Source organism: Sebastes umbrosus, chromosome 10 (genome assembly GCF_015220745.1).
Source record: "Sebastes umbrosus isolate fSebUmb1 chromosome 10, fSebUmb1.pri, whole genome shotgun sequence".
NCBI classification, from domain to species: Eukaryota; Metazoa; Chordata; class Actinopteri; order Perciformes; family Sebastidae; genus Sebastes; species Sebastes umbrosus.
In genome coordinates this window covers 11,848,528-11,874,923 of record NC_051278.1, presented here as the reverse complement: position 1 = coordinate 11,874,923, position 26,396 = coordinate 11,848,528, and the positions used below count along the sequence as shown (strand labels likewise).

At 40.4% G+C, this 26,396-nt stretch overlaps 1 protein-coding gene across 4 annotated transcripts; it reads right to left on the bottom strand.

Moving 5' to 3' along the window:
* Positions 1-6,797: 6,797 nt before the first annotated feature.
* Positions 6,798-25,312, bottom strand: LOC119495877 (kynurenine 3-monooxygenase). 4 transcript variants are annotated; one of them, XM_037782779.1, is made up of 16 exons: positions 25,286-25,312; positions 22,797-22,900; positions 21,365-21,434; positions 21,069-21,166; positions 20,340-20,429; positions 19,363-19,411; positions 17,458-17,545; positions 13,010-13,175; positions 12,824-12,895; positions 10,946-11,067; positions 10,333-10,480; positions 10,196-10,253; positions 10,015-10,097; positions 8,430-8,531; positions 8,276-8,335; positions 6,798-7,465 (listed from the first exon to the last, which is right to left on the bottom strand). In XM_037782779.1, the coding sequence occupies exons 2-16, from the start codon at positions 22,854-22,856 to the stop codon at positions 7,319-7,321; spliced, it is 1,413 nt and encodes a 470-aa protein (XP_037638707.1). In that variant the 5' UTR covers positions 22,857-22,900; positions 25,286-25,312; the 3' UTR covers positions 6,798-7,318. The 4 variants fall into 4 exon arrangements, with proteins under 4 accessions (XP_037638707.1, XP_037638708.1, XP_037638711.1 ...); XM_037782780.1 differs by having other exon boundaries at positions 22,797-22,892; positions 25,286-25,309; XM_037782783.1 differs by lacking the exons at positions 21,069-21,166; positions 25,286-25,312 and having other exon boundaries at positions 22,797-23,413.
* Positions 25,313-26,396: the final 1,084 nt, after the last annotated feature.

Here is a 26,396-nt window from a genome sequence, read left to right as displayed (position 1 = left end):
AGGACGGTGGAAACGGTCTTAGGTCTTCAACATAAGTTTGGCTCAGTGTACCACCCAGAATCGCAAGGCAAAGTTGAACGGGCTAATCGGACTATAAAGGGTAAACTATTGAAAGTCTGTAAAACCACGGGGATGTCCTGGCCAGATGCTTTGCCTATTGTGCTCCTGGCCATCAGATCCTCTGTAAACACCTCTACAGGTTTGACTCCCTTTGAACTAACCTGTGGCAGACCATTTCCCGGTCCTTCGCATCCTTTTTGTGTACTTCCTGCTGTTGGTTACCGCCCGTATTATCAGTCGGTTAATGCTATTGTATCAGCTTTTTCTTGTCCAGGTGCCCCCCATCCTGATCCTCCCGTGTTGAAAACCACCCCAGCGGGTCCACCGGAACACCTTTGGTTGAAGGTGTTAAAGAGGAAGTGGTCGGAGCCACGGTGGACGGGTCCACACCAAGTGACCGCACGAACAACAACAGCAGTCCAACTCAAAGGGAAAGGTGGCGTATGGTGGCACTTAACCCAGTGCAGCTCAACAAAAAATCCACCGCCAAAGGCAGATCTGATCAGCGGAGGAGTGGACGAGCCAACTACACCACCAGATGAACCGGACAAAGGATCAGCACCAGGGGTAGATGCAAGCATCTCTGCAGGGACACCAGAGAAGAACACAGAAGAAGACACATGAACAGTAAAAGCGTGACTATAAAACTCTCTTTTCAGATTTTAAATCTCGATGTCGCCAGACGGGCAAGTCGACTGTATTTTCTTTTTCTATTTTGGTAATAACGTTGGTGATGATTCATCTTATGTTATACATTCTATATCTGTATGCTTAAAAAGAGCTGTATGAGACACAAATTTGGGAAATGGAAGTCTATGATAATTTCCCTTTTTTCGTCCATTTTAGTGGTAATGGCATGTCTGGTTTTATGCGGTTGTTGTTGCATTCCTTGTATCCGCCATTTGACGGAGAAGGTTATAGTAACTGCCATAGAGAAAAGGCGTCCTGATCAACTACCTGCCTATCAAATGAATATGTGTTCACCAACAGAAGCACAGGGGTTACTCAACATAGAGTTCCATGATCATGACTCAGAGGACGAGGTGGTAGATGATAACTCTGTGTAAAAAACTGTAACACTGTATATAGTATAATAATGATGAATGCCTCATGAGAATATATTTCTAGGACAGAAGTGAACTTGGACAAGTTCAAAAGAGGAATTGTTGGAAATATATCATGATAAAACTGTTGTTGTGTAACAAACTTAATTATGTTGTGAGTTTAGCGAGTTTGGTGTTAAATACTAGGCTTAGACTGTCTACAGATAATTGACTGATGTAAGACGGGGCAAGAATGATCACATGGATTATCTCGTGATGGAATGTTGAGTGGGCCTGTAAAAGGAATAGCTACAAGGACGAAAGGGCCTTGGGGGTAAAAGCGGATGGGGGAAGGGACAGGATGACCATGCAAATAATGTTGTGTATTGGGTCTGCAGAAAGCCTGACCCCTTCCCCAGGGTTCGCCTGCTAATGTGTATAAAGGTAAACGTATAGCAGAGCTCGGGGTTCATTCTCTGCGAACTGACAACCGTGTTGCATGGTATCAGGGACACATTGATGAATCCAGAACTTCTGTAATAACTCTGTGCAACTTTGATGAGTATATCTTCGGAATAAATTGATACTGATTATGCTTTAAACTTACTTGTATTTGTTTATGATTTACTCTGAGCTTGCAGCTGCTTAGAAGATAAACCAACACGCATGAAGGTGACGACTCCCTGAGGGGAATTCCTTCAGTGCCCTGACTGTGTCCTTTCACTTTGATCACAGCTACCCTCTGTGGTAACTGGATTGCTTCCAACAACTCTTTCATCAACTCCTCATGAGCCATAGGTTTATTCTGACTAGTCTTAAAACCCGCTTGCACCCAGCCAGACATATCTCTGTGAATTGCATTGCACACATACGCAGAGTCTGTGAAAATATTCACTGCCTTCCCTTCCGCTAACCGCAGAGCACAAACTACAGCCGTAAGTTCTGCTGCCTGAGCAGATTGTTTCCCATCAAGAGGTAACACATTATATGTCAGCCTTTGGCCTTCATATGTAAATGAGAAAATGTCCTGTAAATGATCTGCTAAGGGCAGGCAAAAGAAGGTGTTAGCCAAATCTATACATGTGAAAGATGCATGGGCTGGGGTGAGCATCGAGAGAGCAGAGTGGGGGTTCGGTACTGGTGTAACAGGAGTCAAAACCAGCTCATTGATGGCTCTTAAATCATGAGCCATTCTGTATGAGCCGGAGGGTTTGATTACTGGCAAAATGGGAGTGTTCCACTGAGAGTAAGATTTTCTTAATACTCCCGCCTTTATCAGTCCTTCAATCGTAGGGGAGATACCCTGGGCTGCTTCCACTTTATGCTTATACTGAGGTCTCCAGATAGGGCAGTAAGTATTCATCTCGAAAGTTACCGGTTCCATGCTGCACCTGCCAACATCAAAGGGGCCCGTAGACCACAGTGAGGAAGGGAGAGTTGCCAACATGGAAGTGGCTCCTTCACCATCTAACATCTCCCTACCGTGGTGGCGTGTTAGTAACTCATGTTTGCAAATACCTGACACTGCATTGTAAAAGGAGAGTCTATATATGTTAGAGGATGGTGAGATTGAAACCCCCAAAAGGGAAATGGGAACCCAGTCTGTCAGAGCGACTGCTGCTTTAACCATGGGGCCTAAGTCTTTAGCCTGATGTTTTGGAGCTATGGCTAGGGACACATGGGGAACAGCTTCTTCTGACATGCGATACCATTGTTCTTGTGCTGGGGTTAGTTTTACTGCGGCTGCTACTCCTGCTGGTGCTATATAAACATTTCTTACTCCTATCCCCCAAGTTGTATCTAACAGGTTCTGTTGGAACTCATCTTGATACATAAGATCATTATTTCTGTCATAATTCAGAGTGCAGTGGGGAGGATCGGGAACAGGGAGGTAAGGGTGTAGAGCCCTAATCCATGGTTGCCACATGTTGTAAAAGTCAATCAGAGGGTTTCTGTCGGCTAGCAGGGCCCAATATATGTCTGCACAGGGTGGTGGGGCATCAGGTGAGGTATCAGGACTCAATATGCACATGCGATCAGCACTGGAGGGCGAGGAGCACACCATTTCTTCTCCTCCGGGGAAACTCACTATCACAGCTTCTGGTGAACAATGTACAGAAGCCCCCAGTGCTGCCAAAACATCTCTTCCCAGGAGATCACGTGGACAATCAGGTGCATACAAAAAGGGGTGCTCCATCACCTGTCTCCCAAGCCGGACAGGAAGGGGAACAGTAAAAGGCAGTCTTTGTTCAGTGCCGGAAAATCCCAAAACGGAAACATAGTGAGAGGAAAGGGAACACATAGGTTCAGCTAAGGTGGAGTAACGTGCTCCCGTATCCACCATGAACCATCTTCGCTTTCCGTTCACTGTCAACTGGAGACAGGGCTCTGCCAGCCCCTGGCCCTCCATCTCCGTCGGGCACCCCTATGGGAACATTCCTGGTGTATATGGACCAGGTGGAGGTCCCTGCGCAGAGTACCCGCTGTATGCCTGCATTGGAGCTAGCTGTTGGTTTGGTGAAGTCTGTATTGTTGGCTGATATGACTGCTGTGGAGGCCCTCTCATCTGCTGTTGTTGTTTCTGAGGACAGTCACGTGCCCAGTGATCCGGGTTTCCGCAGATGTTACAACTGCCTCCTCTTGGTTGGGCATACCTCCTCCCCCTGCCTCCTCCTCCTCTCCCTCTGCCTCTATTCCGACCTTCATGATAAGGGGGCTGCTGATATGGGGCAGCTTGGTAAGGAACATGATACTGGGGTTGATACATAGCCTGTGACTGGCCCTGCAGTGGATAAGGATTCTGTGGCGGGGCTGGAGCTGGTGTTACAATTTGAGCCATCTGGGTATCTTTTTCTTTCCCTCCCTTTTTCTTATCTGTCGCACGAGTCCGTGCATCTGCCAACTGTAATTTAGTCAACTGAGCTACCATCTCTTTTAATGACTCATTTTCCTCTTCCTCCTCCTTGGTTTCTGCATCCTGATGATGGCAGAAATGTGTTTCCCATCTTGATGATTTTGCCCCTGCCATATCTGGATTCTCTTGCATCTTTCTCTTAACTCCTTCCGGAGCATGTTTTAACAGAGCTATTCTGAACAGAGACTGCTGTGATTCTTTATCTGGGTTCACCCCCGTAGCCCCCGCCCACTCTGTCTTTGCTCTTTCTATGAACGTGCGTCCACTCTCCCCGTTCTTAATCTTAAACACCAAGCTGTGGAGCTTACCCGCTGGTATGGGATACTTTTGTCTAATAGCATTACCGAAGGAGGTAGCGTAGGGGTTAAAGTTCCAAAGTACCACCTAACACTTGAAACAATGGTGCCATAACTTCGTTTGTATAATCACTGTCCTGTGGGGTTGGTACCGGACTAGGGGTAGGAGGAGGATAAGGAGGGGGGTTGGGATGTGGGCCAGGTGGGTACTGCTGATGGAGGGACATGTAATGTGGCGGCTGGCTAGTATGTGGGTTTGGTGGTGGGGGTGCGCTAGGACTGGGTGAGGGATTCACTAGTGGTTTTGCTTCAGCGGTTTTTGCGTGGGTGGCTTTCGTCTGGCTGCCTAAGGCTGATAGTGCAGCCATCTGTATCACATTATATTTTACCAATTTACTTGCCAACTCGTCTTCTTTCTTCCTCAATTTCCCCTTACAAACATATGTCACTTTTCTTTGTCTTGTCTTGCTTGCAGCAGCTTTCTATGAACCACCTGTATTAATGCTCTCATCACTGGCATCTCACCGTGGCTGGAAAATGCCCTTCCTTCACTGTCATGTTATACCACTCATCTAGGTCTTGAGTCTCTTTATTTCTAGTCTTGGGATCAAATGTACAGATTACATTGGTCTTAACTTTAGCCCATTGCTGTCCAAATGATAAACGGGGAGGCCCACAGCCACCCCGTTCCTCACAGTCTTTGTCACATTCTCCGTCCATTCTGTCCAGTACTATTTCACACAGGTTTATTCAGTTTATGACAGTAACTAGATTCAGAGTAAATGGGTCGCTATGCCCCTCGCTGTGATCCTACCAACATAAGCTTCTACTGGACACTTTGATGTTCCAGCGATGTTGGCCCAGTATCAACAGTAAGTTTTAATTTTCCTCTGAATACTAGTTATTAATGTACACTCATACAGTTTTTATTACTAAAAGGGCAGCTTTCCTCCTCTTAGTCTTTACCAAAAGGGCAGCTTGCTCCCCTAAATTTCAAAAGGGCAGCTTTCCTCCTCTTAGTCTTTACCAAAAGGGCAGCTTGCTCCCCTAAATTTCAAAAGGGCAGCTTTCCTCCTCTTAGTCTTTACCAAAAGGGCAGCTTGCTCCCCTAAATTTAAAAAGGGCAGCTTTCCTCCTCTTAGTCTTTACCAAAAGGGCAGCTTGCTCCCCTAAATTTAAAAAGGGCAGCTTTCCTCCTCTTAGTCTTTACCAAAAGGGCAGCTTGCTCCCCTAAATTTCAAAAGGGCAGCTTTCCTCCTCTTAGTCTTTACCAAAAGGGCAGCTTGCTCCCCTAAATTTTCAAAAGGGCAGCTTTCCTCCTCTTAGTCTTTACCAAAAGGGCAGCTTGCTCCCCTAAATTTCAAAAGGGCAGCTTTCCTCCTCTTAGTCTTTACCAAAAGGGCAGCTTGCTCCCCTAAATTTAAAAAGGGCAGCTTTCCTCCTCTTAGTCTTTACCAAAAGGGCAGCTTGCTCCCCTAAATTTCAAAAGGGCAGCTTTCCTCCTCTTAGTCTTTACCAAAAGGGCAGCTTGCTCCCCTAAATTTCAAAAGGGCAGCTTTCCTCCTCTTAGTCTTTACCAAAAGGGCAGCTTGCTCCCCTAAATTTAAAAAGGGCAGCTTTCCTCCTCTTAGTCTTTACCAAAAGGGCAGCTTGCTCCCCTAAATTTCAAAAGGGCAGCTTTCCTCCTCTTAGTCTTTACCAAAAGGGCAGCTTGCTCCCCTAAATTTCAAAAGGGCAGCTTTCCTCCTCTTAGTCTTTACCAAAAGGGCAGCTTGCTCCCCTAAATTTTCAAAAGGGCAGCTTTCCTCCTCTTAGTCTTTACCAAAAGGGCAGCTTACTCCCCTAAATTTTCAAAAGAAAGTCTTTACTTCTGCAACATTTATCATTACAAAGGAGATTCAGCACAACAAGAGAGATAATTTAGAGTAAGCCAATATGCAGAGTTCGATACAACAGGTTCTGCTTACCTTAAGATTTCAGGGCCCTTTCTCTCTCTCGCCGGTCTGTCCGTCCTTTGGACACGCTTCTCAATGCCGAAGATCACGTCGATGCACTATATAAGCAACTGTTTGACAACTTAAAAGGCAATGATGTGTCAATGATGTGTTCACAGCTTGTTTCCGCTGCCCATAAGTGGCATAAATTGCAGGTTTAAGAATTTGTTGACAGAATTGATATTGTTCCCAAAAGTCCCTCTTTCTGTAGGTCAGTTGTTCTCAACCTGTTTGAGTCGCGACTCCCCAGAATAATCCGGTTGGTGTTCGTGACCCCCCAGTTTTGTTTAGTTTTAACAGCTAGCACCTAGGCATTGTCCAATTTGCTCCAGGCACTGAACATTTTTTATGCTTTCCGTGACTTTTTCTTTCCCCCAGTCAGAAACTCATGTGCACCCACACTTTGACTCTCACAAACACACTCAGTAAAATCTATTATGAGGCAAATCATATCACTGGTACAGACGATGTAATGCAAAAAAACATTCCCCACGTTAAATATGTTATTTTATTTTTAACATGCTATTTTATTTTTTTCTCCACAACCATCTGGCGTCCCCCTTGGGGGTCCCTACCGCCAGGTTGAGAACCACTGGCCTAGATGATGTCGAGAGGAATGGAGCCAAAGGCAAAATATAAATCTGACAGTAACTTTGAGCTGAGGGAACATTTATTTGCAACTCATGTATGGGCATCTTTATAAACTCATACAGACATTTTTGTTCTCACAGTGAAAACTGTGCAAATGTTGATGATGACGGCACGAGACTCATCAAATTTGTTGCGCTCCTTCAGTCAAACCATTATCGTGCCGTTGAACAGCGATGAAATCTAATTATCAATCCTTATAACTGGTATAAGTTAGGTTACAATCATTATTACACTACATTAATCTGCCAAGCAGAGCCTTCATTTTGTTCATTAGGAGATTCAATCAAACTGTAACTATCATTTGATTCTAGTGTTTGATGCTGCAGTCTCTGTACTTGTCTGTCAGATCAGAGCCGGCGCTCAGGCGGTCCAGAGAGTCGCGAGCCGGTCCCACATTATCTCAGCGGGGATGATGAGTTTACTGGTATCAGGAGGATTTTTAATGAGCAGGTAGGAGCATCCCAAAACAGCTCCTGTAGCGCTGAGCAGCAGGCCGCAGTTTATCACCTGTGAAAAATACATTTAAAATCTTAATTAGCTTGAAATCAGTTTTATCAGTGTTATGCACACTAACTTTAAAATTCCTCACACCTTCACATGAGACTTTTTTTTCCATTTTGAGGAACATCAAAAGCATTAAGCCCATCACTGCAAAGACAACGCCCTGTCATGCTTTACTTTGGGTCTTTGGTTAATTAAATGCAGCTGTGGAAGAAGTACTCAGAACCTTTATTTAAGTACTTATACCACAGTAGGGAAATACTCTGTATCCTGCATTCAAACTCTTACTTGAGTAAAATTACAAAAGTATTAGAATTAAAATATACTAGTATCAAAAGTAAAAGTACTTATTATTATGCTGAATGTCAGAATAATATATATTATATTATTGGACTATAATTATTGATGCATACTGTATGCTGCTTCATACAGCAGTTTTTCTGTATCAGTTTACAAAAGAGGCCTTGAAATCCTCGCTGTCTTTCTGACAGTGGATCATCAGCGCAGGAGGCGTGAGGTCACATCAAACAGTTCAACACGGTGTCTTAAGCACTAACCGACTCATTACAGCCAAACGAGAGCAATCAGACACAGTATGCAGCAAAGTTATGTGTGTGTGTGGTAGAATAAATGTTTCTAAAAAGGGAAGTATTTACGCACAATTCGCTTTTCATGCTCGATGCTGATAAAACTGCGACTTCAAAAGAGTCCCGAATTACAATACTAAAATGTAAGGTATGAAAATATCCTCCAAACAGTAAATAGTATGCAGGGAAGATGAAATGAAATGAAAGAGTCTAAAGAGAAGTGTCTTACTTTGTCTTGCCAATGCCAGCGGTCCACAGCTTCATGGTACCTTGTCCTAGTGAAAGTGACCTGGAGACAGAGAAGGGCAGCAGATGATATAGAGATTGTGTGGTAAACTCAGCAATGTCACAGTGATCATGTTATTGTTTATTAAGACACCTACCATTGTGTAAAGTGGAACTATTGCCTTTGGCATGAGGAAGTGGAGGACGTTATCGACATGTTTTCTGAAAAGGAACCATTTGGAGTTGACATGGGCTCGCATCTATAAAACAGAAACAAGTACATGTGTTAGTGAAGTGAACCATCTGTCCTTCATATTGTAAAGTCTTTAAAGTGGCAGTAGGCAGGATATTTTTGGCATCATTGGGCAAAAATCCCATAATAACCTTTCAGCATGTTGTAATTCAAGTGTTCTGAGAGATAAGTAGACTTCTGCACCTCCTCATGGCTCTGTTTTCAGACTTTAAAAAAATCTAGCCTGTGATGGAAGACTTTGGCCAATCACAGGTCATTTCATAGAGAGAGCGTTACTATTGGCTGTGCTCCGGCGGTGCTTGGTATTTCCTCAACAGATTTCAACATAGCTGCTGGGTCACAAACTTTCTCATTTTACAGCTAAAAAGTACACAATAAAAGATGTTTCTGAAAACATTTGAGGAGAGAAATAGGCATTACAGTACCAGAATATTGATTCATATTTGATCAGCGCTGCCTAGTTTGACCGTATGATCGTAGTTTGTGAGTGATTGACTGCTCAGAGACGGCAAGGCTCCAGCTCAGCTCTGATTGGTTGTTTTCCTATGGTCGGTGAAATCTTGCAGATGCCATTAGGAGCACCGGAGGACACAGAGGCACATCATATTTTTTTCAGATTTACCTGTCTCATGCACTACTGTCAGGACATAGTGACTGTTTTATAAAAAAAAACTTTTTTTAATCATATTTGCTCCGTTTCTACCCACTGCAGTTTTAAATAAATCTTACAGCCGCATCAGAAGCTCCAGACGGTCTTCTCTACTTTGGAGGATTAAGCTAAAACAAAGTGCTGTAAGTTTACAGTAAGATCTGTAAGAATAATGACAGTGCTGAGACCAGCTACTGTCTTTTTGAGTGCATGAATTTGAATGGACAGATGGTAAGGGAGCTGTCCACCTGTCAGATGTGATGGATAGCGTAATATCTATAGATATTTGGATCCGGCATACCCAGAACCAAAGCTGACTTTCTTCTTCATTTAATTAACTCTAACAACTCATGTTAAATTATGGCAGACGCTGTTAAAGGTTAAGCCGAATGTTGCGAATAAACTGCAATATTAAAGAGAGAAAGTCATTACTTGAGCCATCCCCAGTGGTGGAATGTAACATTTACTCTAATGCTGTACTTCTGTGCACTTTTGATGTACTTGTACTGCCTTTTTTTTTGTAACGTGGTGATGTCATCAAGTAAGACATTTGCATAATACCTGCCAAGCGGCTAGTCTGGCACGCCCTCAAACAAAGCTAGTCTAAAGAGTTTGGTTCGGTTGACCAATCACAACAGAGTGGGCCAGCTGACCAATCAGAGCAGACTGGACTTTTTCAGAACTCAAACAGAGCGTTTTGATGGTGAAAAGACGTGCCGCAGCGGGTATTAAGAGTTTTTTGAACATTAAAGCATGTAAATATGTTCTAGAAGAAGCCTAAAATACAAGTATGAACCTGAAAATGAGCATAATAGGTCCTCTTTAAATAAATATGCATTACTTCAGTGTAGTTGTACATGGCCAGGTCTGCAATGGCGTGGTCGTCTGGGACTCTCACTCTGCTATACTCCGGCAGTACAGCACCTGGACGGACACACAAAGGAAAACAGCCACACTTGTCTCATGAACCGTCGGTTCATCCTCCGTCTCCTTTAATCTCTGCTCATTTTAAAAGTACTTACTGAAATCCTCACTGAACTGATCCATTATTTCTTCAAACACGATGCAGTCCTCAAAGCCCTAGAAAGCAAGAACGGATGAATGAGTCTCCATTTAATTCTCTTCTGCCTTTTCTTCTCCTCCATTAAGTGTTACTTACAGCGTTCATCCCCTGACCATAGAACGGCACCACTGCGTGGGCCGCGTCGCCCATTAGGACACATTTGTCTCCGATGTGATATGGGGAGCACTTGATAGACACCATGGCCTGCCCTGGTAATCGGAAATAATCCGTCTTGAGAGCATCACTGTGAGGCACAAACAGAAATAAAACAATTATAAACTCATTTTAAGCTATTCATTTTGACAGACTCTGGTTTTTGCTTGCTACAAAAGCATCTGTCACATCTGGATAAACTAACACAACCTTGCTCTGTCTGCCCCGGTAGAGTTAAACAGCCAAACAGAAAGAATGCATTCAGTTGTTTATGCCCGAGCACTGCAAATAAAGTCAGCCCAGAGAGAAAATGAGCTCAGCTCAGGCCTCCCCTATCTCTGTGTCACCCTCAACTCACGGTTCACCTCATATTAAAGCAAACCCATGTAACTGTAAGTCTGCAATTTCATGCTTCACAGATCATGGCCGGGGACGTTGCCGGAGTCGACAGGATGATGAGAAATGAAAAGTGTTTTTGAGGATGGAATGGCAGGTTGGTTGACGAGATAAAGACAGAGGGGGAGAAAAGGGAGAGACAGGGAGAAACACTCCTTACACTCCTATCAGTGGTATGGTGTCAGGGAAGTATTTTTGGAAAAACTCGATGACTTCATCGCCTGTGGTGATCTTCTCAAACTCCTCAAAGGGCATGAAGAGAGTGCAGGTAAATGTCTTGTCCTAAATTGGAAAACAAACACAGTGCAGTGATGTTAGCTCTCAAATCCATAGTGACACACTGCTTGTCAGATTAAATCAAGTCACAAAGAGACAGGCTAGCTGCTGGATACTCAGTAATTCCCTGCACATTGTAAGCTGACTGCTTGTTAAACGATAATGTGTGGAAGTAATTTTTAAAGATCATGATTTATTCAATTGGTTCACCCTTTTCCTAAGTACAGTTAGATTGTTTTTTAATAACTCAGCTGTTTCTTAATTGCAATTATATTTCTTGTAAGGCTGTCAAAGTTAATGCGATAATAACACATTCTCACAAATTGGTTTTAATGCCACTAATTTCTTTAACGCATTAACACAACTTGCGATTTTTAGGTTGTAGCGGGTTCAGTTTTAAAGCTAGAGTGAAGAGACTGGCATCATATGAAACTAGAAAACCTAAAGAATCCACTGGTACCAACCACGAGAGTGGGAAAATATGCTTGCTTTATGCAAATGTATGTATGTATTTGTTATTGGAAATTAATTAATAACACAAATCAATGACAAATAGTGTCAAGAAACCCTCACAGGTACTACATTTAGCATCAAAAATATGCTCAAATCATAACATGGCAAACTGCAGCCCAACAGGCAACAGCAGCTGTCAGTGTGTCAGTGTGCTGACTTGACTATGACTTGCCCCAAACTGCATGTGATTATCATAAAGTGGGGCATGTCTGTAAAGGGGAGACTCGTGAGTACCCAAAGAACCCATTTTCATTCACATATCTTGAGGTCAGAGGTCAAGGGACCCCTTTGAAAATGGCCATGACAGTTTTTCCTCGCCAAAATTTAGCGCAAGTTTTGAGTTATTTAACCTCCTTCGTGACAAGCTAGTATGACATGGTTGGTACCAGTGGATTCCTTAGGTTTTCTGATACCACTGTCTTCACTATAGCTTTAAAACTGAGCCTGCTACAACCTCTGAAAGAGTGATTGCGTTAATGTGTTAAAGAAATCAGTGGCGTTAAAACTATTTGCGTTAACGCATTATTATCTCGTTAACTTTGACGGCCTTACAAGGAATACATCCTTTCATGAATGCTGCATCAATACAGATTACTTTCATGGGTCTAAAAATCCTCCATGCTGAACCCATCCTAGAATCCTCCACCCTCAATGCAAATGTAATGTGTGCCAAACTCCACCGAGTGCGGGTGATGGATGAAAGTGCGCTGAGGTTGTGGGCGCGCCATTATCTGTCCATCTGAGCAGGTGCTATCTGTCAACATCACGCAGTCCTCCCTGAGGACCTTTTAGCACCGTCTCTGTAACCATGGTATCCATAGGCGCAAGGATGTGTTTTCTCAGCCTTAATGTGTTCCTACTAGGACAGTCAGTGACAGCGTGAATGCACTCCAAAGTCAGCTGCTTTGACCTGCTCTCACTGTTGTGCTAAGTCAGCCATGCAGAAAAAAATCATTGTGGAATTAAGAAGGACAGGAGAGACAGAGATAAGTCTGACAAAAAGAGGTTTAGCAGACATTTTGCAGTAGTAACTGAGTAAGCCTCTACTGGCTATGAAACTCTGTAAATTAGGCTAATTAACTCTAATTAACTATGAGGACATCCCAGAGGTCAATCATGCCTTGACATCTTCTGAAGTGATTAAGTCTTTCTGTAACAGCTGATGGTTGCCAAGAAATGTGAGGTATCACCAATAAACAGCTCACATTGGAGAAAATACGGGAGAAAATAAAATAAAATTCACACTCACCATGTTGGGCAGGGCGATCATCATGAACGTGTTTCGTGGCCAGATGTGCAGATAATTTGGCTTCATGGCAAACTGAGGATGATGAGGATGATGAAAGTGGGACAAACAAAATGAAATTGTGAGTGTAACACTAGCAGCATCTCACCCACTTCAATAACAGGAGGGTGCTGTACAGAGCAGACTGACCTCTCCGTTGATGGGCGGCATGGTGAGCTCCATGTAGCCGTGGGGGATGTACGTCTGGCTGTAGTTGAAGCGGCTGAGACGGAGGAACTGCTTGCGGATGGCAGAGAAAGCTCCGTCACAGCCTACAATCAGGTCGGCCTTGATGTGCTCACTGGACCCGTCTGACCTGCGAATCACACCAGCAACATGACAAATTCACTTCAATGTATACTGACATCCATATGCTACATAGCTCTACTAGATACTAACTTGATTTAACGGGTTAATCCTCACTCTGAGGACATTATTAAAATAATACCAGCAAGCAGTCGACACGTTAGATAAGAGACCGTCATCGGGCTTACTAGAAGCAATGTCCCGATGCCTACGCACCTGTCACCCAGGCTGACACTCAGGTGTGTAAAAACGTGTTCCTCTGTGGATGTTTAGTCTGAGAGAATGTGGAAAGTGAAGGGCCCCTCAGGCTGTGTGCTCTGAGTTTGATTCAGACCCGGAGCTGTATGTCTGAGCTTTTCTTTCTCACACTTGAACTTTTCACCATGCACACTTTGGGTGTATCTTTTCCTCTGCAGGAGTTCACTTAAAGCTGCAGCTTGTTTGGCTTTCCTATTAGTATTAGTACGTACGTTGGAAAATTAGGCCACTGAATACTATTTACTATATTATATATACATTATATATACTATAATACTATATGTATTCTCATATGTTACCACTGAAAAAGCTTATTATAAATATAGTTTATCTAAATGGCACATGGCCATTGCCCTAACAAAACTTAAAACAATAATTTAGGGCTGTCAAAAAACTCAAATTCGTTTTAACGCCACTAATTTCTTTAATGCATTAACGCAACTTGTGATTTTTAGGTTGTAGCGGGCTCAGTTTAAACACTAGAGTAAAGATACTGGTATCATATGAAACTAGAAAAACCTAATGAATCCATTGGTACCAACCATGTCATACTAGCTTGTCGTGAAGGAGGTTAAATAATGCTCCAAATGTACGCTAAATTTTGTCGAGGAAAAACTGGCATGGCCATTTTCAAAGGGGTCTCTTGACCTCTGACCTCAAGATATGTGAATGAAAATGGGTTCTATGGGTACCCACGAGTCTCCCCTTTACAGACATGATAATCACATGCCGTGTGGGGCAAGTCATAGTCAATTTATGCTAAATGCAATACCTGTGAGGGTTTCTGGACAATATTTGTCATTGTTTTGTGTTGTTACCAGTTTCACAAGCTGTTGAGGAACTACGGTGGCCTTCAGGTAATGTAAAAACGTGAAAGGCTCTCTCTAGAGCCAGTGTTTGGTTTGTCCGTTCTGTAGAAACATGGTGGACCCGCTCCATATGTAGATATGAAGGGCTCATTCTAACTTAACGAAAACATAACGATTCTTAGTTTCAGCTGATTATACACCAATGAAAACATAGTTATGATTATTATATCCATTTCTGCATATAGATCCCCCGAGATGTTGCACACTGTTCCTTTAACTTATTTACAAGCTACTCACCAAATATACAATATTTCATTGACACAATGGTTATAATGGTATCTGTTTTTTTCCGATTCATAGTAATTTCACTTAAAGCCATAGTAGTCACAGATGAAGGCACCTATAAACACACACTGTATACTGTTTGGTTTAAAAGCTGCTCCACATAGCAGGAGGTCTGCTGAGGCTTCCTGTCACAGTTCCTGGAGTTACATGAGAGTTAAACGTTGGCTGTGAGATCTGACTCTGTTCACGGGGACAGCGCACATTAATGACCCCAGTGGAGATGTGGGTGCATCTGTTAAACTCGATGTGAATGCATTTTTGGCACTCTATCATCCCATTTAATGATCCTTGCAGAGGACATAATGATGTTTTTTCGTTGCCAAGTGCAGTCAATTTTATTATTCTTGACCTCATAGACATTAGTGTTTCAGGTCATATCTTGTAGGAGGCTGAGCATCAGCATGCAAAAATCTGAGCTAAGGGTTAGAGGTGGAGCAGCAACACATGAAGCATTACAAAATTTAATTACGATAGTTGTTGAGATATTTCAGTCCGGACCTCTATTTCATGCTGATGGCCATCTGTGAACATTTCCTGGCTAGTATGGGAGGAAATGGGCTATCACAGTGGCATCAGGCTCTCCGTGTACATTTAATCATACAAGCTGGAGAGAGCAAATAAGAGTTGTCACAGTTCAACAGCAGGTTAGAGGGACCGATGTGTCCTGGATGTGTTACGTACACACCAGGGTGACTTTTGGATTCAAGGCACACTCGCGGCCTTTTACGTAAAACTTGATTTAATTGAAGCACATTAAAGTGTTTGTTCACTGTGGTGATAACTGCACAGTGACTCATTCCGATCCAACCGGGTACGCGCTGCCGGACCGCCGGGCATTACAAATAAAATAAATATATACACATCAAATGGATTTGTACACGTTTTAGATAAGGCTGAATTCAGTTTACTCTGAATCAGTTTGTGTTCCTGCGTGCTGTGTTAATAATTCACTGCATGGATACGCCAAGTCCCACAACTAAAACGACCCGGAGGTGTTTCGCTGTTAATTGGGTTGTAAATTGTGCGTCGCATTTAGCTCAAGGACAACCGATTACAAAGCTACTGAAAGTCATGCACAGACAGAGGCTTCAAATGTTTATCACCGTCCAGCAGTTAACCATTGTTGGCAATGTGTGTTAACATGTAACACAGAGGAGACATGATCAATAAAGCCAGAGTCAGAACAAAGAATCCAAATGAGCAGATCCTCCTCCTAGATTACCACCAAATATAGTGTGTGTTTGTGTGTGGGCGTGTATTACTCGTGTCTGAGTATGTTCCCTTAGGTCGTCTAGCACTGACTGGCTCAACATACCAAAAATGACTTACATTAAAAGTACGGTGAAGCAGCCTCCTGTTGTTATGCACCAAAGGTTTGGAACAAACTCACATCACAAATAAGACAAGCAACTTCTGCTGATAACTTTAAGAAAAAGCTTAAAAGTTATTTATTACAATCTTGCTTTTAATTAATTCCACCTTTTTCTAACATCATTGTTATTATTTTATATTTATTTTATATTTCTCGTACTTGTTTTATGGTTTTATGTCTTAAAATTAACGCAAATTTGTTTTAATGCCACTAATTTCTTTAACGCATTAACGCAACCTGAGATTTTTAGGTTGTAGCGGGCTCAGTTTCAAAGCTAAAGTGAAGATACTGGTATCAGATGAAACTAGAAACCTTAAAGAATCCATTGGCTAAATTTTGGCAAGGAAAAACTGGCATGACAATTCTCATATGTTACCACTGAAAAAGCTTATTATAAATATAGTTTATCTAAATGGCACATGGCCATTGCCCTAACAACACTTAAAACAATAATTTAGGGCTGTCAAAAAACTCAAATTCGTTTTAACGCCACTAATTTCTTTAATGCATTAACGCAACTTGTGATTTTTAGGTTGTAGCAGGCTCAGTTTAAACACTAGAGTAAAGATACTGGTATCATATGAAAATAGAAAAACCTAATGAATCCATTGGTACCAACCATGTCATACTAGCTTGTCGTGAAGGAGGTTAAATAATGCTCCAAATGTACGCTAAATTTTGTCGAGGAAAAACTGGCATGGCCATTTTCAAAGGGGTCTCTTGACCTCTGACCTCAAGATATGTGAATGAAAATGGGTTCTATGGGTACCCACGAGTCTCCCCTTTACAGACATGCCCACTTTATGATCATCACATGCAGTTTGGGGCAAGTCATAGTCAAGTCAGCACACTGACACACTGACAGCTGTTGTTGCCTGTTGGGCTGCAGTTTGTCATGTTATGAGTTGAGCATATTTTTTATGTTAAATGCAGTACCTGTGAGGGTTTCTGGACAATATTTGTCATTGTTTAGTGTTGTTAATTGATTTCCAATAATAAATATTGCTACATAAATTTGCATAAGGCAGCATATTTGTCCACTCCCATGTTGATAAGAGTATCAGTTACTTGACAAATCTCCCATTAAGGTACATTTTGAACAGGTAAAAACTGTGCGATTAATTGCGTTTTTTATTATTTTATTGTTTTTGCTCCTTGTGTCCCCTGTACCTTTGCTATTGATTTGTTTCTCTTGCACTTTGAGCTGCATTAGATGTTATGAAAGGTGCTATATAAATAAAGCTTATTATTATTATTATTATTATTATGTTGTGGGGACATAAATCTGTTTACACAGTAACATTGTGCGGACTCACCTTCCTTTTAGCGACTAAATAAAGGTCCCCATAATGTAAATCATTACATTTTAGGGAGAAGACTTGGTTTAAGGGTAGAGTGTGATTTAAGGTTAGGGTCAGGGTAAGGATTAGGCATTAGCGGTTCTGGTGTGTCTGTGTGTGTGTGTGTGTGTGTGTGTGTGTGTGTGTGTAAGATCGGTAACTATTTACCTGTCAAAGGTCATTAGCCCTGTTTTAGCACTCCAGTCCTGCAGTTTGTGGTCAAAGTTCAACTTTGTGTTTGGATACGTCTCTGCCTCTGTTAGAAAACATGTTATAAAAGGAGCTTATATCAGAGATGCAAGCGTGACATAACTCCAGCAGGTTAATATGACAGCTAACATCTGGTTCAAATGCACACAGTTCTAATAAAATGCAGTAAGGACAGCAGCTGTCAGGTAAACAGTTAAATCAATCCCCACACCGCTGAAGAGGAGTGACCTCATGCTGATTAGCGTGAATCTCATGCAACACCACAACGCAGCAGACAGTCAGCGTATCTGTTTTTTGTGAAAAGGTTGTCACACTCTCCAAAAATCTCTTTATCTCGATTTTCACTCCGGGAGTCTGGATGGGCCCTGATAAGACCGACCGCTTTACAATCAGCCCCTTTTTCAGCACACATAATTAAACACAGAGCCACACTGTCACACGTTATCTCCTAGCGTGCACTGAGGCACTTCATTAAATATTAGGAAAAATCCTTTTAGCCGGAAAAAGACTAACACATTCCCAGATGTACTCATGACGTATACTCATAGTTTAAAGGAGCTAACGCACAGGGAGGATCTGCAGTCGATCAGGCTCAGCTCAGTAGCAAACAACCTCTTCGAGGACAATCGCTAGGAGGGAAGAGATTGTCTTTTAATTTGGAGCGCTGTGCACAGTTCATGAATTAAAGATGTATTGAGGGTGACTTGGTCGGCTTTCATAGAATTCAAGAATATGTATTAATATACGGTATAATATGCTGTTAGTAAAAGTGGATCCTATTAAAGTGATACTATACAGAATGGAACTTTTGCAAGAACACATTCTTCCTCTTACAAATAAAAAGTTGAATTCATTATAATAAAAGGCATGAATGCACTACTAACAGGTTTAGTTACTACATCCTTACTAGGTCTTTTATGACCAGAAGACAGCTAATGGACAAAACAAGACATTTGAAGACGTCATCTTGGGCTTTGGGAAACACTGGTCGACATTTTTCAGCATTTTCTAGACCAAACAACTAATCAATTAATCGAGAAAATAATCAACAATGAAAATAATTGTTAGTTGCAGCCCCTAGAATTGTCATCATTTTGCATCATCACTTCAAGGTGTATTTGCGCACCATGGACATGACTATGTTGTTCCATTGAGGAAATATTTTAGAGTATTCTGTACCAATTTCATCATTTAATGTAATTAGAGAGGCTGTTTTATAATATCTGAGATGTTGAGACTCTTGTTTGATTCCTAGCTTGCTGCATGTAAAGCGTTTTGGTAGATATTCATTGATTTGTTCACACATGAATGAAAACTAAAAATATATAAAGAGACTGTAGTTAGATTATTACTGTGGTTGGATGGATGATCCCTGAGGGGAAAATTGTTTTTATAGCCTGATCTAAAATGAGAAGAATCAGCGCATAACTCCTTCACAGTGTTTCATAGTTAATTAAACTGATTTTGATGGAGATTGAGATATTACATTTATCACAGTGCTGTTAGAAGAATGTCTCTCTCTTTGCACGTTTCACCTTGAGCTGCTGCTGCTGCCTACACGTTAATCTGATGGCTTTCAATTCAGATGTGTGCCGTGTTGAAAGTGTTACAGAAATGTCACTAGGTCAGCCTGGTGAGATTGCTGTTGTAACTTTTACATAAAAGTGACTCAGGCGCTTATTCAGACATGAGACAGACGTGTTAAATTGCCATCAGATTAATGTGACGGGGTGCATGTCAGAAAGGGACTAAAACTAAAACACATTTTGCATCATTTGAATGTTAAATTGTCATTTCAGTTTGGCTATAATTTGGTTATTTCAGCACACAACCTAAGACAATGTTCACTATTAATGTTCTTACCTGTTAGCAGCTCTTTGTTCAGATTGGCTCGGTCTACTGACAGGATGAACTGGAAGGAAAATCATCTGTATTAAAGCGCTGCAGCTTCGAAAAACACAACTGTGACACTGTTCATCTAAAAATGGGAGCAGGAAGCCTCGGGGGTCTCCCTACATTCATGACTCTACGTGCATTCACTGTCTTTTTTTGTATATTTTTGTTTTATTTAACCATGCAAATCCCCGTGGGATTGAGACTCTCTGCCAAACTGCCAGCAGTGTAATTAAAAACAAGTATTTTCAGACTCACTAACCAACCATGCTCTGTGGCTTTGTGACATAATTTCAGTCAGACTGCACGAGTTGTCACACGTACTGTTCATCATTTGGTGCATCCTTGAGTCACTTCAACAAACATACACATGCATGTTGCTGCATGTGCTTCTGAACACACCTACGTTGGCGCATGTGAGGTCTTGTGTGCCTCATTTACTGGACTGACCCAGTAAATGAGGCAATTCTTCTATTTACTAACAACCAAACACTTGTAACTTAGTAGTGTAATGGTGTAGCTGGGTATTCTTTTCAGCAATATGTAGGAAATATTAAAGATACTATCTATACCAAGCTGAAGTACTTTACCAGAAGTGACAAGATATAGTAATACTGCATAACCACGCAAATAACAATCCATTAAGATCTATTAAGGTATGTTATCAGTACTAACTAATAGGTCATTACAGTGTTATGTAGTTAATTAAGACATATTGTAGTTTGTTACTAGTTTGAATGTCTCATTCTAAAGCTATGTTGCAGGACCTCCTCCTAGCATATAATTAGCATATCACAAAAATCAAAAACAAAACTGCAGTTGTTTAGTGAATGACCATAGTCTTACAATTGTCAGTTTAGTCATCTTGGATGGTTCTGCGTTTTGCATGACAAAATATATGTTCATCATCATTATTATTATTATTATTATAACAACAGCCAGCTTACCTGGCCTTTCTTGCCGTAAGGGATCGTGGACTGTTTCCCGCTCAGGGAATGGATCATTCTCGCATGCATGGGGATCCCCTGGGAGACAATCTGAGGAAAAATGATTAATAAGGGTAGTCAAATTACATTCATTAACATTTAGGAGAACAAATTCTGTATAGTTTTATACTTTGCATTGGCATAATCCGTGTTTTCAGTCTCAATTTATAAGAAACAGGGTATCGTGCCACTGAGAAGTGCAACCAGTCACCCAGTATCTGCCCTTGAACGGTATGTGAACGCCTTGTAAAGCAGGCCTTGTTTGCTCATGCTGAAAAGTCACTTAAGTGTAAGAAAAAAGATGCAGAGTTCTCAGGCGTGCATAACACGCTCAGTGCTGCAAATGTGGACCAACAAAGAAGATGCCAGAATAAAACATCTTGAGTGGACTGCAAGCAAAGAAAGCAGGGTGGATAGATTCCCGGGGGCCTGGCCACACATCTAATATTTCATTATCAGAAACTCAGATAAACAAAAAATTAACGGTTTCCACCTGCTTGCCTCCTCTTCAGTCTATGTTGTGGTTTAAGAGGGATTATACGTTAACAAGGGCAGGAATAATGGATGCCATACCCATCTCTGGGACCAATAAACAAGCAAGCTAGGATCAGCAGCCCCTGCAGCCGTGAGAGAAACCATACCTAATTTACACTTTACTCGTTAAACAGTGAATATATTTAATCAGCATACCTTCTCCTCAATCCCAACATGCTTCAGTGCTTGCCGGCCCCGGTGAGACAAAGCCAGGTTGATGCTTCTTCCCTTCACAACTTTGGCTTGCCGGATATCTGACCAAAATCAGACACAATGGGTTTAATATTACCTTTGTGAAATTTTGGTTATCCGTTGAAAAAACAATGTGTTTTTAACGTCTCGGTATGTGCACACTGTTCAGGATTATTGTAGTTTCGATGCAAGAGTCTATTCCTCAGAGAGGGTCGTGATGTGACAATGTTATTTACTTCTAAGAAAGCTTTGAATATTACCTTCCCGAGTTTCAAAGACTTCCACATCAAAGCCTCTTTTGGCGAAGAAGCAGGCGTTCAGTGCACCGACCTAAAGTGTGAAGGGGAATAAGGACAGTTATTTGAACATCTTGCCAAAATCACTGTGCTTCACATTGTATTAGGGCTGCAACTAAGGATTCATCGATTAGTTGTCTGGTCTATAAAATGTCAGAAAATGGTGAAAAATGTCAATCAGTGTTTCCCAAAGCCCAAGATGACGTCATCAAATGTCCACAACTCAAAGATATTCAGTTTACTGTCATAGAGGAGTAAAAAAAACAGGAAATATTCACAGTTAAGAAGCTGGAATCAGAAAATGTTGACTTTTTTTCAAATTGATTAACTGATTATCAAAAAAGTTGCTGATTAATTTAATAGTTGACAACTAATTGATTAATCGGTTAATTGTTGCAGCTCTACATTGTATCCTCTACAGATTGTAAAGCCCCTTGAGGCAGATTTGTGATTTGTGATATTAACACTATACTGTAGGCATAGCCATACCTAAACACTCTTTTTTAATTTCCTTATTTCCACACTGTTAAATGCAAATACCAGTGGTGGAATGTAACTAAGTAGATTTACTCAAGTACTTTTGAAGTATCTGTACTTCACTTGGGTATTTCCATTTCATTCCACTTTCTACTTCTACTCTACATTTCAGAGAGAAATATTGTACGTTTTAGTCCACTAAACAGCTTTAGTTAGCCTACTTTACAAATTAAACATAAAAAAACATATGAAGACTTTTTTTTTTTTAAACAATATACGTCGAATAATCAATTAGTTGATTAGTAAATTATAATTTTCATGCAAAAATGTCTGAAACATTTCATGGTTTCAGGCTCTCAGATGTGAGGATTTGCTGCTTTTCCATTTAATAATGTTAATAATTGTAATGTATTAGTAATAATGTTGAGGTTTGGACTGTTGGTTGGTTATTTTCAGAATTTTTACAAACCAAACAATCAATCGATCAATGGAGAAATTAATCAGCAAATTAATCCATAATGAAAATAATCATTAGTTGTAGTAAAATCCTGCTTTTACATTACTTGGTAGAATATATAATAGTGTAACAGTCACAGGGGACATTATTCTGCATTATAGTTTTAACACTTTAAGTACATTTTCCTGATTATACTTACTTTTACTTAAGAAACATTTTCAAAGCAGGACTTTCACTTGCAACAGAGTATTTTTGCAGTGTGGTATTAGTACTTTTACTGAAGTAAAGTATCTGAATACTTCCTCCACCACTGGCAAATACACATTTGACTGCAATATAGGACTACTAAAAAAGAGCTTACTGCACAGCTTTAAAAGAAGACAGTTACCATGGTAAAGGTCAATATGCAGAACCACAAGAGGTACAATGATTTCATATTTCACTTTCGTTTTCTTTTCTTACCAAACCACCGCCCACCACTACCACTTTTTTCTTGGTTGATCTGCCGGTTGTCTCCTCCATCGTGCTGAAGGCTCTCTGGTGCTCTGACCTCTCTCACTGTCCAACTCAGAGTGGTTTACAGAAGTTTAAAAGAGGAGGAGGAGCACAGTGAGTAAGTTATTACAAAACCAGTTCCCTCTTTCAAAACAAACAAAAGCAACAGATAATGAGGGCTCTCCAGCCAGACAGAGTCTGATAACACGCTCACCCTCAGGTGATTAAAGGATTTCTTGTACTTTAGCCAACACTAGGTTATATTTAAGGAAAAGCTCCTAAAACTATAACCTGACTGTGTCTAGTCATTAAGCATATTAGTAAAAAGAAATACAAGATCATTACAAGAGTCCAAAGGTCCCTGAAGTCACGAGAGGACTAGAATCACTTCTTCTAATGAGGGAAGTGGCAGCTGGTCTAGTGAGTGACATTGAACAAATAATGGACTTTGTCGCCATCTAGTGACTAAAGACAGCAATTTCAATGGCTACATAATCACAACTCATAACAAAGTTTATGTTATTACAGTTTTTCTCAATTGTTTACACACAAATACTGGTACTTGACACACAATGACCACAACATGTAACTCATGCACCAACCCCCTGAACCAATTCTGCTAAACTACAAGCACAATTCCTGCTTTACACTCAAATTGCAGTTCTAAAACACACTTTTTTCAAAACACTACACACAATTCTCTGCATTTGGCACAATTTTCATGAAGAAAAATCTCGTTTTCACAAGGAACACACTGTCATTCAAAATTCTAAAGTCAATTGCCCTACTATGCACACTGACTCATCACATGGGCAAACACCTGTCACACAGTGTTACAATTAGCAATCAGAGCTTTAGCATAAAAGGGCAAACATTGCTTGTGATGTGGATGAGGTGCTGTGGCCAGACCGAAACAGAAGAGAGGATGCAGCATAGTTTTTTTTACTGTAACTGTATACAGTAAATTCTTCTGTTGTTTTGTATGTAGACCACTGTATGTGCAACTTTGTGTTGGTTGGGATGTACACTGTGTACATTGTTTTTGTGGGGAAAATAAAATATATTTGTTACCGTGTATTTGTGTGTTCTGAGTATAAAAACAATATTCTAAAATATTTTACAACACACTTATGTATGTACTGTCTGTAGTAAGTGTAACACTGAACAAAAAAAAGGCCTAAGTCATTATGATGAATGGAGAAGAAGTGTTTTCCATTCATCATAGTGTTTTACATTGAGCACATCAGTGTTCAACTGGTTCTTATAAATGTCTATTCATATGATGGTTTGTGTGTGTCATTTGAAAACAAAATACCATTTTGAGAAGAAATAACATTGTTTTGAATGTAAAGTTTCATTTTGCAGGAGAATTGAGGGGTTTTGCCCATTGTGTGTGTGTTTTTGGTTTTGTGTGTAGAGTTCTGAGAATATGAGTTATGCTTTCAGAAAATGTGTGTAAACAATCGAGAAAAACTGTATTACAGTTTTTTCTCGATTGTTTGCACACATTTTCTGAAAGCATAACTCATATTCTCAGAGATCTACACACACAAAACCAAAAACTACACAAATCTCCTGCAAAACCGAACTCTGCATTCAAAACAATGTTATGTCTTCTCAAAAAGACAATTTTCGTTCAAATGACACACACCATCAAATGAATAAAAATTTCTAAGAACCAATTGTGGATAGTAGGGAATGTAAGTTTAGCATTTACAATGGCAGTGTGTTACATGTGAACACAAGATATTTTATTCATGAAGATTGTGAGAAATGTGAGAGAATTGAATGTAGTGTTTTGGAAAAAAGTGTGGTTTAGAACTGCAATCTGAATGTAGAGCAGTAAACATGCTTGTATTTTAGCAGAATTGGTTCTTGGAGTTGGTACATGAGTTACAGGTTGTGGTCATTGTGTCTCAAGCACTAGTGTTTTAACAATTGAGAAAAACTGTAAGGGCAGTGGTTCTCAACCTGGGGGTCGAGACCCCCAAGGGGGGGATTCCAGGGGCAGAGAAAAAGTCACAAAATGCATCAAACATCCACAGTGCCTGGAGCCCATTGGACAATGCCTAGGCACCGGCTGTTTCAACTAAACTAAACTTGGGGAGTCGCGAACACAACCTGATTATTCTGGGGGGTCACGACTTGAAAAGGTTGAGAACACAGGGGTCCGCATGCAACAATGTAGGGCATACACAGCATAGACATACACTTTTTTTCATTCACTATTGCAAGGATTATAATTTTCTTCATTAACACCATCCCAATCACCCAAAACCATGCAGCCTCAATAAAAACAATGTAAATAAAAAAATAGAAATATAATTTTTTTTTTACTGATTTTGTTGCAATAGAACAACATATTCATGTTTCCATCAAAAGTTTGAGCAATATATTAGCTATTTTATGACCTTATGATGAAAACTAGTTAAAGCTTATGTCATCATTTTTCTCACCTCATGCTTTGCAGGGTCAACTTCCTGGTTGATGCTTGCCCCGCCCAACTGCGTGATGTTACACAAATGAGGGTATGCAACTTTGATTATATGGTTTCATAGCTATAGGGCTCAGCAAAAAAAGTTTTTTATTTTCACTCATTAGGGGAGAAAATAAACCCTGTATAGTAATACTGTCCCATTCTACCTTATATCCCAATCACCTTTAATTCACCCAGTATATATTACAGATACAGACGTATAAAAAGAAGCATCTCTCAATTCACTACTTTTACTAGTAATGCTTTATTGAAAAATCCATTTACAAACGACAGGGCAGTATAATAAAATAAAGACATTACATTGCATTATTTAGCATCTGTCCTTTCTTTGCAAAACATAAACATTTAAGAATAACATAAATAACACAAGGAAAAATATAAGAAAATTAAAGTTAAATAAATAAAATAATGACAATTATAAAAAAAAAGTGTCAACAGATAATTTTCTCTTAGTTATTTGTATCGCTCCTCCCCGGGTGTAAATGTGTGTGGGTGTGTGTATGAGTGTGCGAGTGCAGGTACGTGAACTTTCGGGTTGAGTTACAGGTTTTGATTTTTGTTTGATGTATGTGTTGTCATTCAAATTTGTCAATAAAAAGAATATACAAAATAAAATAAAAAATAAAAACAGTCCAATTGTGCTCTATCAATTTGCAGAGTTTTATGGGTATTACAGGTCTCTTTGCAGATTTCAATACATTTCAGGCATCTCTGACCATAGAAATAAAATAATAAATAATAATTCTAATTATATGTCTCTAAAATTACTATTAAAATAAGATATGTACATCACTAGCTCCTTATACCCGTTTTACTTTCCACAAAGGGAAGAGCTGTGAAGAGCATGCAGTATTTCTAATATATTTATTATATATATATATATTATTTTCCACAAAGGGAAGAGCTGTGAAGAGCATGCAGTATTTCTAATATATTTATTAGCATAAATTGTGTTAGTATCTCACTAATGTAACTACGGCTGTGTGCTCATCTGGGAAACTTCTCTCAAAAGGACATTGTTTATGGTCTTGTCATGGACAATAACAAAGATGACTTTCTGGTGAATAACA